General features: G+C 42.3%; 1 protein-coding gene across 3 annotated transcripts in view; it reads left to right on the top strand.

Moving 5' to 3' along the window:
* Positions 1–17,235, top strand: part of RALGAPA2 (Ral GTPase activating protein catalytic subunit alpha 2) — a 118,366-nt gene that overhangs the window by 72,477 nt on the left and 28,654 nt on the right. For all 3 annotated transcript variants that reach the window (XM_052701116.1, XM_052701106.1, XM_052701120.1), the window contains one exon: positions 4,739–4,866. In XM_052701116.1, the coding sequence (XP_052557076.1) occupies positions 4,739–4,866 (128 nt within the window). The remainder of the gene's footprint in view (positions 1–4,738; positions 4,867–17,235) is intronic.

Here is a 17,235-nt window from a genome sequence, read left to right as displayed (position 1 = left end):
ATCTGTCCTATCTCCTGCACGATTGACTGATAGTTAAAGCTCAATGTTTTAGAGTTTGTTTTTATTTTTTCCCAGCTAGAAATGCAAACAGCAATTAAAATATGCAATTAATTTTATTGTATTATGCTCAGTGCTTAAAGAACCACTTCAGAATTCTGATACCATGGAATTTATTGTGCACATGATGAAATTCCAAAGTGAGCCAGTAGTAGCAAAACAATAAAGATTTAAATTCCACATTTGATATTGATCCACCTCATAGGATGTATGTACTGCTGTACATACAGCACCATGCATAACCTCACATGTTTTCAAGACCCTAACCATAATCTGAGTCAGTGGGATACAGCGGGCATTGAATATTCTTACATCACACAGAGCATTTGAGTTTGTGTGCCATTTAGCTCATTGTTATGCAACCACGTTTTAAGATATCCTTATTTTTTTAAGCAGTGGATTTTGTTTCTTTAGCAGATGTTAAGAGCGTGCAAGTCCATGTCTATATGCATAAAAAAGAGCCCTGCTCTATTAGCTGCTGGTTATGTAGTGTGCACTTTATGAAAGTGATCAATGTGATAAATACAGTTTTCCTTATGTGAGGGACACTATTTGTCCAAGAAAAATGCATCCATCAGGTGATGTATTCACTGGCTGTGCACTATTTTTTTAGATGGGGCTATTACATGTTAGCAACTAAAGGCTTGCCAGTAGGCACTGCAAACATGAAAATCTTTTGTACGTTGGAATATTGGGTTTTCTTTTCTTTGCGCTCGATGTTGAGTTCTGCAATTTACTTCTTGGGATTTTTAACTTTGAGTCTTCCATAAGGAAATCCAGAGTTTAGCTCTGTGCTTGAAAATTCTCAGAATCAACCCGAGAAAGGCTGTGTCATCTTGTATATTAGTCAAAAACACCCAACGGGCAGAAAGAATAATAGGTAACTGGAAATTTAGTGTTATCCCTACATTTAAAGTGCAAACCATTACAATGTAATAAAATTAATCCAGACATTTCCAGGGCAAGTGTGGCTGACCTTTTGTTCACCAGCTACTGACCCCAGGGTGAATGAAAGAGGCTTGCAGAGAGAAATGTCTGTTGTTTGGCTTCGGTCCCTGGTATTTAAATTGCATTCCCTAATCAAATGAAAAGGCTGTCCTCTCTATCAGGTTACAGAATCCATGGCAACATTTGGCCTTTTATATACATAATGTTAGCCTTTTTGTTTGCATCTAAGTAGAGACACCTGGAGCAATGTTAACATTAACCGATTTAGCATTAATAGCTTCATTATATAAGAATTTCTGATCAGATAGCTGTTACTTTTGTTATATTGCTTCAGCTTGTATTGTTTTCATTTTTTATCTCCCTGCTTGGCAACGGGGCAATGATTTGCAAATTTTTTTTGTCTTGATTAATTAAGCAATATAATTATCAGGAACCGTGATGCAGTCTTTGCTCGACAAAGCTTCTGAGGGAAGACAATAGTAAGTCTGTTAGTGTGAATGCATTCCACGCGTCACAGATGCATGAGGATATTCTGAACAATGAGACGAAAAGCTGCCTGCAAAAGAGGACAAAGAATGCCAGGCAGACTCTACACACTGCACATACCGCCAGGGACATACTGCGGGTTCCCTGGGACACAGATGCCTTGTTAGATTGCAGCTAGTCATCAGAGATTAATTCTCAGCCATTTGGTACAATAATTTACCCATTCCCCAGTCTTTTAACTAGTGCTGCTTGCTATAGAACCGAACTCTTTGTGCTCAGAAGGTTTATTTAACCTTGCCTACTTTTACTCTGTGCAACAAAAATAATTTTTTTTATCCTGGAAATTATAATGAAGCAGGTGGTTGCAGTGTGGTGAATATTAATTTCTTGTCCATGGATGACTTGCTTTGACGTTTGTGGTAGCCTAGGAGTGGAAGGATTTTTCCCTTGACTTCTTTTAAATATTTCATTCCTTCCTAAGCCTAATATATATATTTTTCTGTAACCATCTGAAACAGTTCTTTTCTCAAATATCTGGTTAAATGCTGGCTTGCACAAAAGCACTGAGTGGGGCATGTGCTCCTGTGCATTGAGTTCAGCTGTCCCCTTTCCCTCATTACGGTGGGCTCTACGTATGGAGCCTGATGATCCATGGCATCCCATTGCCTTCGACGACCCTGCTCTTGGTTCTGGTTCTGCTTACATCTCGTCTTGCTTTGGTAATCATTCGCACTCAATAAAAAGTTGCTTCCATCATCAACATAGTTGCTCTCTTTTCCCATCAGAAAGCCTACACCAACTCTGCTTCATGAAGAATTCTTGACAGGGAATGTGCTTGGGTCTCAGTTCTTCGAGTAACCTGGCTTGCTTCTTAGAAAAGAAAGTGTGTTTCTTCATTTCCCCAATTTTTTTTTCCTTTTAAGTAATCGCATGCAATTTGCCACGTAGTGGAGTTCACAGTTGTGGTGTGCTTCCATTTTTATTGCTCTTCTGCTTCCCCTGGTGGCAGTGCTGTGGCTGGGGGCCAAGCCGGGCTTCTCTGCCCATGTGCCCCACATGCAGGCAGAGCAACCTGCAAGGTTCAGCAGGGGGTTTGTAGCGGAGAAAAGCGTGGTTTGTTGGAGCATGTCCATTTAACTTGGAGACATCAACTGCTGGACTTTTTGTTTCAACAATTCTGACACATTGGGGATAATTTTTTGGGAAAAAAATGCTGGAGAAATTGCTCAGTGAAAGACTTTTAGAAATAGGAGCATAGTTAAGTATTTACACACACACATATACATGATGTGCAGAATGAACACACTTCAGGTGTATTTTTAGTGTATAAATTCAGTAATCCTGTGTGAAGACAATCAGCCACACTCCCTAGGCTCCAGGTGTTTCTGAAATACTGGAAGTAAGTCCAGCAAGCAAAAATTGCTTACAGTCAAAATGAGAATCAATTCCTCTGTATTGTAGCATATGTACATTGCTAATCTGACTTAAAACACCCAGCATTCACATGTGCATGTGGTTTTAGTACTAATATGTACTTCACTTGCTTGTTCATACTGGCATAAAAATGGAGATTTACGTTGTATCTCCTTTTGTCCATACTTGAAAGGTAGAGTTTGTGTGTTAAAAACTTCACCTAGAAATGTTACTGCATAAGCTGGAGGAACTTGGTGCTGTGGAACATTATCACTTCCATGGCAAAGACTTTATTCCTGTCACTTTTCTTTCCAGCTGGCCAGTTACTAATGGTAGCACAATGAAATAAAGCAAAATGCTGTGCAAAGATTTTGCATTAATCTTTTTTTCTTTTTGGAGGTGGGAGGAGGCAATATTTTAAGTAAAGGAATGACAAAATAACTGTGAGAAGACAGCTGTCATTTGCAGATGTTACATTAAATCCAAATTTCTTCTGTAATTCAATGCCACTTCTAATTAGAGGAATTCCCTAGATGCAGGGGATTTATATTATTCTCTTTGTCCATTTATTGAATGACTGTCACAGTCACCCACGAGCAGTTGCAGAAGAATAATGGAGGGTATTTATTTATGTGATAAGCCTCTGTACAGATGGAAAAAATCCATAGCTTAAATATTGGTAATTGCTGCTAGCTTCTACTTAGATTTTTTTTTTTCATTTTGAGTTTGTGACAGGGAAGTGAGTTTGACTACTTGTCAATAATGAAATCTCCTATGCAGTTAATCACTGTGTTTCTCTCTGTTCTTGATATGGCAAAGCATATTATACCTACCTAATTGCAGGCGTTTTTCACTTTTATAAAGTCTTTGGGCCTCTTTTCTCTTTTTCTTAACGTTGCCTTTGTCTGAAGAGCCATATGCCACCAAATGACGAGATGTGGTGGGCTCCTCTGGAGGTAACCCTGCAGTAACACAGCTCCCACATCTTGGTACTGTCTGTGAGACAAACCCATTGCCTCTGCCCATCGTACCTATGGGGCACTGCCTCAAAGAGATGCCATCTTCTTGCATTTCCTGATCTTGGATCAGCTCAACTTTTTTCTTTTAAAAGTCCATGGAAGGAGCTTATGGAATAATAGCTGAAGCAAAAGCTCCTGCCAGTGAAGGAGTCAGTCAGTGAATCAATGTCCTGCTGAGATGCAAGACAGAAAATCTCTCTGAGTATCTGCTCCAAATGGAGCATTAACTTCCAATTCACAGGCAAACTTTGCTAATGTATATAATAAGTTCACGTTGAATATACTGTGAAATGTACAAACACACATCAAGCATAATTACAAAAGATTAAGAACATAAAAAATAGGAGATGAGTATTATACTACAAATGTCAGTATGTACAACAATGTGCTCATACTGTTTCCTGGCAAAATAGTTTGGTAGAGTTTTATTGTGGGGCTGATGCTTATTTTTCCAAACGTCAATAATCTGTATTTATATAATGCAAGATGCAACATGTGCTAGCAAGTGTGGCACCCAGCCTGCCACGCTGATTCACAGCCTTTGTCTGTCTGTGATTTGCAGAGGAGACTGTGCAAACTGTCGCTTGTAATGTAGCTGAATATCTGAAGTGCCTCGAGCTGTTCAGGGTGAAGTCTTCATCTTCTTGCCTCCCTCTCACCTTCCTCAAGCAGCAGGTGCCTTGCTGTGGAAATCCCATGGGAATCAGGCTTATTGTTTACTGTTTCTGTTTTTCATTTTGGAACTTGCTCCTGTGCTTCCTTTAGCTGCCCTCGGCTCAGTTTCACATGTGCTGTTTTTATTTTGGGGTCTGCAGGTGCCATTTTTTGGTCCTCTCTTTGATGGAGCCATTGTGACTGCAAAGCTGCTGCCAAGCCTCATATGTGCCACGTGCATCAATGCCAGCAGAGCCGTCAAATCGCTTATCCCTCTCTACCAGAGTTTGTATCCTTTCCTGTTGATGCAAAGTTTCCCTTGGTAGGGTTCTTCTGAATATTCTGCTGCTAGGAGGTAAGCATTAGTGAAAATACTTACTGGAAAAGGTCAGAGCGTTCTGCGTGTCAAGCTCAATTTTAAGTCATTCACACCCTGCTGCCATTCAGTGCTTAAAAATAAAAAAAGATCACAAGAATGTTCTCAGCAGCAGGCAAACAAGTGGATGTGGACTTACAGTGATGCTTTGAACAGTAAGTAGTGACAGTGTTCCATTTTCTTTCATGGTAATAAAAGTTATCTACAGTGTACGTTAAGCTAATACACAGATAGCAGTGGTGTTCTTACCTGATAAAAGAAGGTATTCCAGTTTGGTTGGTCCTGTTACATTAGTAAGACAAATGGGATTTGGCTTCTGAGACAGATATTTCGGTTCCCTAATTCCATTTTTAATCAAACACTTTCTGTAACAGGGGATTTTCAGAAAGTGTTTTCTTACAGTTGCTGGAAGATAGCTAGATGGTATCTGTTCTACAGATTGCAAGATAAACTTTTATTCTTGTATGATACGCATACTAACTGGGTTATTCTGATATGATATGCAGACTAACTGGTTTCACTGTTTTTAGGGTTTTCTCACAATGCCACAACTATGTTTGAAATGTCCTATAACTCTTTTCGTTAATCATTTTAGTTTTGTCAGTAACAGCACTCACTTCGCTTGGTTTTCTTTGGGGAAGGTTTTATTTGAGAATTTTTCTACTAGTAGGAGTTTGAGAAAGAATTTGGAAGTGCTTTGATCTGTGAAACAGCATTGATTAATTACTCTGAGATGCACATTTTTAAAACACTATATTTTCCAAATATTCTTTGTTAAAAAAAATGCTGAGTTTTACCCCATATGTGCTGCAGGAAATTAAAAGTAGCACTGTAGTTAAATAATGTCATTCTGATTAACTTCATTATTTACCCATTTCGTGTGTAAAACAAAGCCAGTTGGTGGCTGTTGCATAACTATTTCAATTCAGTGCATCAGTTGCAAAGTCATGGCAGCACCTAACAGATGACTCAGAACTTGCCAGGTTTTCCACTTCTGTTTAACGAGAGAATTCTAGCTAATGAGTGAAGTTCTTCTATGCAGAAGTCAGCTTAATCCATCTGCTTGTGTAGGTAATTTGTAATAATGAGACACTGTGGTAAAAGTAACATAAGAAACTGCGCTCACTAGAATGAAGAGAGACCAATGCTTCTTTGAGTAGTGCCACCACCAACCTCAGATTTCTGCATCCCGCTCATCTTTTGGCTTTCAGTTTGTCATCAGTTTGCTGTGCTCCCACTTTTCTGCAGGGTCCCCTTCTGGGCCCTTCATTGTCTGCAGTGAAACTTGAGCAGCACGAACGTGACAGCACATGCCACATCTCAGCATATGTTTGAGGTCTATCTGAAACCATATCTGTCCCCAGATTCTTGTTTTTCTTTTTTGTGTCTGCTTTTGTACCAATGACATCTGTAGTGGATTGACTGCTACATCTCTATTTGATGGATGAAAGAGAGCTGAGGGATTTCGGAAGCAGGACAAAGATGTCGTAGTGGGAAGGTCCCATCAGGATGGCACTGGAGCAGGAGAAAAACACATCCACAACTTTAATTATAAAAAATGAAACTTTTTTCACTGAAAGGGTCAACAGTAGTTGTTCCCTATGAGGACAAAGATAGACTGAATATTTTTGTGAGCCAGAAGGTATAATGTAGGTTTGCATATTCCATGAAGGAGTTGTTTGAATTTGTCCAATGCACTAACAGTGCTTTGTAGCTCCCAGAAAGTGCAAGCTCAGTGAATGAGTTTGCTCCTGATGTCGCTTTGCTATCTGTAACTTGGAGGAATGAGAAGAGCAGCCCCAGAAATGTAAAAAGCAATTAAAAGTGTTCGGTGACTTTGTCGTACTGTGAAGGAAAATATCTCAAAGGTGAACTAACTCCCAACAAATAGTACGGAAGGGAGAAGCAAGAAGCAATAATCCTAGCAAAGGGAAGGGTGATGTTTGGCAGCACTTGAGACGTAACTTTTGTGGGGTCGCGTGCTGCTGGGTCTGGCAGCGTCCTGTCAGTAGTGACAGCTGAAGTCACTTGTAGGGAAGTCCGCAAACTCTGGTTCCAGCTGCCCTTGTCAGAGGCTTTAAGGGAAGTGTAATCAGCCACAGAGATTAATTTGCATCTCAATTAGGAAAGAGTCAGGAGGAAGCGGTGAGGTCTGTTGCTGGAAGGTTGGGGAAGAAATCTCGTCAGGCACAAAGGCTCTGAGCTGGGCGCTGCACTGAGCAAAGGACAGCATCTGAATCCAGTTTCCATGGGGACCAGGACACAGAGCTGCTTTGCACTGTAATCCCTTGGTCACGATGACACAAATTCCAGTGTTGTACCCAAATACATTTTTCTGTTGGAAATACCTTAGAAAATGAGAAGGGTAACTATGGCAGAGCACACAGGGTTGTTCAGTCTGGTTTGTGTGTGTGGGTTTAGGTGAGTGTTTCTGTTTTACGGAATTCATTAGAGCGAGAGAAATATTCATTAAAAAATAATTAACTATACTTAAACTTTTGTTTAAGGCCGTTCTGGCTGCAAGTTCTTTGTGTGTGCCAAATGACGTGTGATGGCATTGCAGGCAGGCAAAAGCAGCGTAGTTACACATAGCTGAGTTGCCTTGAATGCTTAAAGCTCAATTTTCTGTGCCACTGCTGTAATGTTTACATGTTAATGGATGATTGTACATTAGTATATGTTCAAAATAATCATTTTTTCAAGAGTGCATTCATTCTTGGTGCACTGAAGCATTGAGGCTGAGTGGCCGCAGGCCGTACTAATTGGTGCTCTCACTATCCTCAAGTAACTGTTGAGTGCAAGGTAATGTGTTTCAGCAGCTTCACCACGCTGCTTTTTTAGCCAATAATTGTTGTTTTGAATACGTTTGTGTACTTTATGGAAATCACAAACAGTAAGGTGGCTTAAGATTACTTGGAAACACCAAAAAGTAATGCTTAAACTTTCCTAAAATTATAGGATGAAAATGTGTGTATTTGTCGATGTTACTGACATCTGAGCTGAGCAAATGATGATGTGAATAAACCTTGGCTGCACCAAATGGACCCGTCAAGTTTCTGGTGGAAGTTAGGGGGTGATCTGCAGGACCAGATCATATCTCTGCAGCAACATCACAACATCCAGGGATAGGAGAGAAGCAACAAGTACTGAGGCAGAACACTGAGATTCTGGCACTTGCAGTGCAGTAAGTGAGTGTGCCTGGGATGGAAGGCAAACTGCTCAGGCAAATGCAGTTGGAGAAGGCATCAGCTGTTTGCAGCCAAGTGACTGGTCTGTTGAGCATGACCTGCTGAGCAAGTGTCCATTCAGGCCCCACTAACACTGAATGTTTCATAAAATGACGGAGGTTCTGATTTTTTACTTATAAATTACATCTTTGGTTTTTTTTCCATTTAATATAAAATTAGTTGTGTGTCGGAAGAGCATTTCTGAACTTATCTCCCTTCTGTACTGCCAGTTGTCCTAAGTTGCACAATCTGTACATCACTGAGAGCTGGTCTTATCTGTAAAGATAAATGCTGTGAAAAAAACAGGGTTTGTACTTAATACTTTATTATGTATAGTTGCTGTTTAAGGTGATAGTTACATTTCCACATTTGGAGATTTACTTGCACCTAAGCTTAGAAACTAAACCTGCAACCACTTCAGTGGTTGGTCTGTAATTTACTGCTCCAGGAAGATTTTGGCATCACAGGATAATGGTGTCTGAGCAAAAAGAATGGGAAATTCTGTTAACCTGGGGTCCATACTGTCTTTCAAAGGATGTCATTTCCTTGCTCCTTGAATTAAATTGTTCCTGCTGAAAGTTTTATAAATTAGTCTCAGATTTTACATACAAAATGTTATAGCCAGGATGCTTATTCTCTCCCATCTCACACATTTCTTAGTAACAATAGTGGTGAAGATCCTACTTTCTTTTTTCCTATTTTCATAGTAATGATAGCAATAATTGTGCAAACTTATCTTCAAAATAAGACAGCTGGCTAAAAGATTGTACCAGACCTGGCTTATTTTAGAAGAGTTCTAAGTGCATCCTCACTTGAAAGAAAAGCTTGGCAGAGGTTGAGAAATGGTCACAGCGATACAGAGATGTTGGTGGGTTGCTGTCACAGTGGGTGAGGTCTGTGAGGCAGACCTGTGTGCCTGAATGTACATGTGCACATCTTTGTTTTCACTCTTCACTAAAAAAAGAAGTTTCTTTTTAATTTTTTCAAATAATATTCTGCCTTTTGATTCCTGTTTTTTTTCATACTCTTCTGTAGCATCTTGATTAGGGTATGGTGTTGAGATGCTCTTTGGGGGAAGAAGAAATAACTCACAGGTGGGGGGCTGTGCAGACTCATCTGCTCGTTTTCTATCAGAACAGTGTTTCAGGTAGCTAGGAAAGTGTTCTCAGAGATGTAATCCTAGCAGGAGCAGCTAATATAAGCTGTGCTGCTTCTACCTTTCTTTCATCAACAGAATTTCGTAAAGGCTGATCTCAAATACGCTTAGTCTGGCAAGCAGGAAAAAAAGAGAAGACATCACAATTGCAGGCTGAGGTATTGTTTCCAAAGTTGTCTGCTTTTTTTTATTGCTATTCAGTCAGAGAGGAAAATCTGAAAGTGAGATGTAAATTCTTCCTTAGTTTACCTTGGGTGTCCTCAGTGCATTGCTGCAACATAATACATCTGTGCCTTGGTGCATCTGTGCAGCAGACGCTGGCCGTGTCTGTGAGCTAGAGCAAACAGAAAGCACTAGGAGGATGCATATGCTTTACATAGTATCTGAGCACTGGATGTCACCATTTCCCTGCTTAAGATTCCCAACTCTATGGGCCAGGAGAAAGCAGCCCATACTTTGGAGAGGTGATTTGCTGTGTGAATAACTTGTAAAGGTTTATGCACTGTAGTGAGCATGGCTTGCCTGCTTACCCGTACCAAACAAGCAGCTCAAGAGGATCAAATCAAAGGCCATCTAAATATGTAAAAATAACAAAAAAAAAAAAAAAAAAAAAAAACCAACAAAAAAAACCAACCACCACTTTAACTCCTTAAATTGTATCCAGATATGATCATATCTGCTATACATTAATATCTAGAATATCGAGCTTAAGAGAAGATCATCAGCTTTGACTTCAGAATGAATTGCTTCTGTAAACCAGTTTATGATTAACTTAACGTGGAGCGATGATCTGAGTGGCCAGGCTAAAGAAGAACCGTTTGCTGTGAGTCAGCTGTGTAAAGGACTCATTTTTTTTCTGCACGTGTGTTGTAAGGTATTTGAAAAGATGTTTTGTGCACTTTACAAACTGCGTTTCGCTGAGCTTGCCTTCAGAGCTATACTCTGGTTATAAAGAGGTGCTTGATTGCACCTCGCAAGTGAAATGGAAAGCCTGCTAATCTTTTTAGAGAGGAGCTCATAATTTGTTCCCCTTCTTCCATCCGAAGAAGTCATGCCCTTGGGCTATGTAGATGCTGTTAGAAATGACTATGAAATTCTAAAGCATGTGTCACGAGAGCTGTGACAATTTATATGACACGGCATCTGACAGTTTTCTGCCCAAATGACGGCTTCTGGCTCGCAGGCAGATCTTTGGCCGCTCCTGCACCGCTTTGTGTGGAGGGCGGCGTGCTTGCCGTGCTGCTGGTCCCCAGGCCTGGGCTGGCAGAAGTGCGCAGACCCCTCGGAGCGGGGCCGATCGATGGCCGACCGCCTCCCTCCTCTGCCTCCCCTGCTCACAGCACAGCCTTGTCCGGGCAGCGATCGATGCCTCTAATCTGCCGCAGCCCGTAATAAGTCATGCGAGGCAAAGCTTTTAGGTGGCATTACATGGGATTGTGGAGGCGGCTCTTCAGCTCTTATTCATAGTGCTCTTCATAGACTGGCGGAGAAATCTACTGCAGCCCACTTGTGAATGTCTGAGGAGTGCATAATGCTTGCACAGGTCTGAACGTTGCGTGTTCCATGCTGACATGGACACAACGGGTTTAAGTTCCTGTATTTTTGTGTATGCATCTTACATACCCATCCCTGACATGTTCCCTTGTAACGCACACGTCTTGCATCCACATCTCTGCTACCTGCTTGTTTTCTTCATTTTACAGGAGGGAAGGCAGGCAGTAGTGAAGGTTGCATAGTGTATAAGTAGTTGATTAAAAAGTGAGTTAAGCTCCAGACAGTGCAAAAGAAGGCAACCGTTTCTTTATTCATGGAACTTGTCTTGCAACAAGAACTCATGCCATCCCAGCTCCCTTGGTCCCTCGTTCCCCATGCGGGAGATTCCCACTGAAAAAATAATGGTTATCGCAGTTTGTTATCCACACCCAGCCAAATTCTCCCTTTGCATTGCTCTCAGCTACTCCATTCCCCACCAGTCACTGCTGAGACTCTGCTTGGGGTTTCCAGGTATTTTCTCTGCTGAAATACCCTTCCACATGCATTACCAGGCCAATGCCCTCGAGTCTTCCCATGATTTTGGATGTCTTTGTAATTTCCTCTTAACAATGCCATTAATTTTTGTGCTGTAACACAGAGCACTGTTATTGTTTTACACATTTACTGCTGCTCCTGCTGCAGCTGGCTTCTGTTCAGTAAAAGTCAGTAAACTCCAACAGGCTTTTATCTGCCAAGTGATTTGATGAACAGTCCTAAAAAAGAGCCTGTGATTCAGTGACGTCATGAGCATAGTGTTCTTTAAAATAAAAAGTGAATTCAGTGTGTCAGAAAGAAGGAAGGTGAACTTCAGCTATGTTAAATGATGTACTCATACAGTCATTGGAAGCCACAAAGCACACAGCTTCATCCCTACTAAAGTCTGGAGAGTCAGGGGTCTTTCTGGAGAAATGCAAGCAGCAGGCCAGGGTTTGAATTGGGAACTGGAATCCTAAATCACCGCCATGGAGGAACTGCTGCTTTGGATGACACTTTTGTTACTGCCAAAGAAATGGAATAAAGAAAACATTTTATTTGCACATGAGTAATTTTGCAGAAGTTGGGGTTTTCAAATACTTCTTTAAACTCCTCTGTCCTAAATCAATCCAGAGTTGTGCAGAAGGGTTGCTGGCTTCAATTCAAGTTGCAGTGGCAGATCAGTGTGGTGTAGTATTGCTCATAACTGAGAAGATCCTGTAGTCAGGTGTGAGCTTGAGAGATGGACAGAGCCCTGCGTGCTGCGTTCTGTCACATATCAGCACCTGAGCTGTGGTTAACCAGCGCCTCTTGGGTAAGGGGGGTGAGGGGGGAATGGTTTTAAACTGAGACAAGGGAGGTTTAGGTTAGATATGAGGAAGTTTTTCACACAAAAGGTGGTGAGGCACTGGCACAGGCTGCCCAAGGAGGCTGTGATGCCCCATCCCTGCAGGCATTCAAGGCCAGGCTGGATGTGGCTCTGGGCAGCCTGGGCTGCTGGTTGGTGACCTGCACAGAGCAGGGGGTTGGAACTGGATGAGCACTGTGCTCCTTTGCAAGCCAGGCCATTCTGTGATTTTATGATTGTCTTCCTGTGGTGACAGCAGCTGAAATGGATAGATTCAGACAGATACTTTATTTAAACGTTTTTTCTCCATGCATACAGATGAACAGTTTTGGGTTGCGTTTTCAAACTGAGTGGTGCTAAGTTGGCTGTTCCACCCCTGTTAAGTTGACGAGGATTTGCGTGGCTGAGATCTCCGCTGCATCCTTCAGTACTTCATGCCCAAACGCTCCCCGGCACTTCGGTTTCCTCGGGGTGTCTTCGCCTTTTGGCCGTTCCATCGGTGTGGCCGGGATCCCTCGGAGGAGCAGAGCAGAGGGTCCCAAGCCACGCAGGATGCGTGCCGCGGCCGCTCGGCTTTGTGCACGCTCATTAGCATGCTGGCTGGGCGCCGGCGCTGTCTTTGCTCGCTCGGCGAGCTCCGCTAGCTTACCAGCTGTTCCTGCTGCTCGCGACAATGTCCGGCGTGTCCGGATCACCGGGTTCCTGCGCCCGCCGCCGCGCACAGACAGCCTTTCCGCTGGGGATGCCCACGTGGCCGCCCGGCAGCAGCGGCACCGCATAAAGTAGCAGGCCCTCGCATGGCATATGGTGTCTGGATTCATACAAGATGCAAAACTATTCTGCCGCTAATGCACAATGACTCATAGCATTGCTAATTTTTCTAACAAAAGCCCACTTCCACACCCACACTTTTAACCCCTCGGGCTAAAAAGCCTCCTCTTTAGTTTCAAAGCTTTGGAAATGTAAGGAGGTGGCTTCTGGATCAATAAATGAAACCCTATATTTATTTAAAGCGTATGCAAGTCCTAACGGTTATTTTAAAATGCTGCAGAATGCTGCTCTCAAAACACTTCTCTGACGTACAGGGCTCTTCTTTTTGTTCCAGAGTGGATTTGTTGTGAGACGTGGGGAGTTTTTTATTCTTTGGTACTTACATAGCAGAATAGTAGCTGGAACTTGGCTCAGATAATAAAAACTCATTCTGGATTCAGAAAGAATCAAAGCGATGTCCAGCAGCCGTGTATTGCAGTGTGAGTTACCTAGCCATTTATTGCAATAGCAATATTGCTTTTAATATCTGGCTGTGTTTCCCTTGTACTTTTTGGGAAGAAAAATAACTTGCTTTCCAACTAGAGGGAGCAGCTGGTCCCACTCGTGCTCATTCTTAGCCCTCCAGACTAATTCCTTTGTGCAGAGCGTACGGCAATCATTCCTACATTTTAATAAAATTATGTGGAATTACCCTGCATAATTTAGATTAAGAAGATAGGTCTTAATTTTTACAGCGTGATCATCCGATTAAATCACAAAACTCGGAAAAAAACTAAAGCACGTACTGCTTGAAATTATATAGGTCATGAGAAGACTCGTTAGAGGAGACTGAAAAGCTTGGGCTTCTCCACTTTTGTTGCTAGACACAAAGCCTGGCAGAGGCACGTGTGGTGGGGCAGGAAGCCCTGCGCTGCTCCATCACAACAAAAGAACAAAGGGATGCGGGAGGAGGTGTGGAGATGGCCTCATCCCAGCTGGACTAACTCCTTGGGAGCTGGGATTGTGCCTGGAGAAGCCCTGGGTGCTGGTCCAGCTCCTGCACAGGATGCTACATGTAAGGAGAGTCCTGGCCAAAGCACTCCCACCTGGGAGACACTGGGAGCTACGGGGGGCAGGGACCACGTGCTGGCCTGCTGTGGGCACATGCTGGCTACTCACCATTCCTGAAGCCCTGCTGCCAACTTTAAAGCCTCTGTCTCCATCGCAGAGGGCAGCCTGGAGTCTTTGAGATGTGTGTGTGCATCTCCGTGGGTCGCAGGCCACCAGCTGGAATGCATCCTTGCATCCTCGTGGACGCATCCCCAACTGCAAAGGAACTTGCAAAACTGCAAATATACAATCTTCAAAGTGTTTTGTATTCTTTTCGTCAAACTTCTCCTGTTTTTCTGAAGAAAACTTGCTTCTCATGAGCTATGTGTGCTGTAATCATTCATTCAAAAGTTAAGAAATTGTTTTCTCTACTGGAAGAATTTGAAGTGTAGCTTTGAATTTTTTCTAATTGGTTGGAAGTTTTTTAATGGCATCGTTTCCCTCTTAGCAAAAGTGAGCTGCAGAAGTCAGTGCTGACCACACTGTGAGGAGGTGAGACCAGATCTCCCCCTGGCCTCCCTGCAGCCTGCTGTTCCTATGAACCTGACATTCAGAAAGTGGGATCCATGATGTAAATGGCTAATTTGCAAATACTATTGTAATGAGCATCGCTGTAGTCCTGTATCATTCCTTTAAAGAAAGATTTTCCTTCTACAGGCAGTTGAAAGAGTTTTGAAATATTCTGTTACTGGAGATGGTTTTTTAGGCTGGGAGTGAAAGCTTGGAGACAGAAACAGAAAGGAATAGGAGAAAGATGCTTTTTCATTCTGGGCTCATTGGCATATTCATCTTCATGTTTTCTTTCATCAGTATTATCTTTTGGTGTGTATTTTAAAGTAACTGCAGTTGTCTTATAATTTTTAATAACTTCTTGAATCTAATACTAAGTGTTTAGTAAGCATACAGCATTTTCTGTTTAAAAAAAAAATAAATTACTTCATTTTCAGTTTTTTAGTCCTGTCTCCCAGTTGGCCTGAACCAAGTCAGAAACCAGGTTTAGAAACCCTACCTTCTGCTGCACAGCTACGTTTATCAGTACCAGCTTAGGATATCCATCTCGTTCCTTGTCACCTCTTTAACAGTGAGAATGATGTACAAAACTTGGCTAGTCCGTAATTTGTTGGCTTTGCTGGCATTCCCCTGCCCACCTTTCAGTAGTGTTGTTTCCATAGCAGTGAGTTCACTTGTTTGCATTATCACTGAACCAAGCCTGGAGTTAGCTCAGCTTTTTGTTGCTATAAAGCCATGATGCCAGAAGTGCAGCATCGTGAAAGTGAAGTCATTAAAATAACCTCAAGCTTTTTTTTTTTTTTTCTTAAGCTGAAAGATCTTACCTTAATTCGTGTCACACCCATGACTAATGAGCTCCCTGGTGTTGGAAGTTGGCTTCTGGAGTGTTTGGATGGTGTGGCTCCCAGAGCAGCGCTGTTAAGGGGATGGAAGGATAGAAGCACCAAGAAGGTTATCACAGAGCTGTGCCTGCTCCTTGGGGGAGTGAGCACTGAAGCTGGTGCTTGGAGGCTTTGCACATCACAACTCCTCCCCTCACTCTGAATGTCTGTCCCCATCCCAGCCATCCTCTCCCCAGCACCTGGCACAGCTGGGACACTGGGCTCTGACATCGCTGCTTCCCAGGGCAGATCCAGGGGTAAGAAACAGAAGGGACTGCGATCTGTTTTCTGTCCTTAGCTGTTAAATATGATCTGTTTTCTGTCCTTAACTGCTAGATACAATTCCTTGTGATTGTAAAGGTTCGGCACTACAGAAACAGCTGCTGCACTGCACCTAGCAGCTGTGAATAACCTCACCCCGGTGTTCCAGGTAGCTGCTGATAGTTGTTTCATTGCTCTGGTTTTAGGCAGGCTGTTTACCTGCCGTTTGACATCCTCACGATAAAAAGACACATCAGTGTCTTTATTTTCAGTAATGTATTTAATGTGTGACAGAAAATTCCTGCTCCCTTCATTTCCTCAGCCAGTTATGGTTCAGAGCATTGCCTGGTTTGCTTTCCTTCCGCTAACTCGTTCGCTGCTGTCCTCCCCTGCACTTTGCTCAGCACTTATCCAGAAGAAAGAGAACGATGGTAGAACTCTTCTATTAAAGCAGCCAACACGTTTGTGGGGTTGGCAGTAGGGAGGGATTGTTCAAATCCATCAGACCTCTTTTAAAGCAGAAACATTTTCCTGATTAGCTTTTGCAGAGCCTGCTGCTTTTTGTGCTCCCGTGTTTTATGACTTGTTGCCATGATAATTCAGCTCATCTTACAGGTTTCTCTAATTGTGATTGATGTGTAATCATTCATTTTATTGAACCTCATTAAGGTCTGCAAACCTCTGTACCAACTTACAGTAATTAGAGCCCAGATAGTCATTCCATCTGTTCACAAGCGCTGTTTAATTAATGAACTTTTAACGTGTTCTTTGCCTTGTAAAAGCTCTTAGTATTCTCAAGTTGTTGAATAGGGTAGGATTTGTATGCCAGCATTTCCTTTTTTTTTTTAATACCACAGCAACGTGCATTTTGGAATCCCAAAAGTCAACACACAAAGTCCTCGGATTTCATGAAGCAGAGTAGAGAGATTTTACTTGTGGTGTCATTTTTTAGGTATCAGTTACAATCTCTGCAATACAGGCACTGCAAACGAAAAGCTCACGTGGACTTTATCATCCTTTTTAATGCCCAGGACAACAATTTTTAATCTCCCCTGGTATTGTTGAAGAAGGTGTACAGAGACCAACTAAACAAAATGTTGTGTTTTTCTTATGTTTAGCACTTAATGGAAGAAAATGAGAAAGACAGTGTGGGCAGATGCACATTTTCATCCCCTTGAGTTTCATCTTTTTGTTGCATTTAAAGCCCCAGGACTGAGACAGCTTTGTTACTTTTTTGTACTAGTCAGTATAATGAGATTTTAGGGCTGAGTGGATCTGCCAGTGCTGCTGGAGGTATCACAGGGACTGTGGTAATAATGGTCCAGAGCAGCAAAGAATGAGAAAGCAGTAGGACAGAAATTCCTAAATGCTTGGGGTGTTTCTGCTGCGCTATCTGGCTGTGCAGGATGTGGTGAGGCGGTGATTTATGCAGAAAGAACAAATGATTTTTAAAGATGGAAGTAAATTTCTGCTCCCTGACCAGAGAGAAAAGGCTGCATTTCAAGTGTGAGGATTTTTAGGAGAAGCAGTGCT

The sequence above is a fragment of the Tympanuchus pallidicinctus genome, unplaced genomic scaffold (genome assembly GCF_026119805.1).
Source record: "Tympanuchus pallidicinctus isolate F22 unplaced genomic scaffold, pur_lepc_1.0 scaffold1, whole genome shotgun sequence".
Lineage (NCBI taxonomy): Eukaryota > Metazoa > Chordata > Aves > Galliformes > Phasianidae > Tympanuchus > Tympanuchus pallidicinctus.
This window is presented reverse-complemented; position numbering and strand designations above follow the sequence as displayed.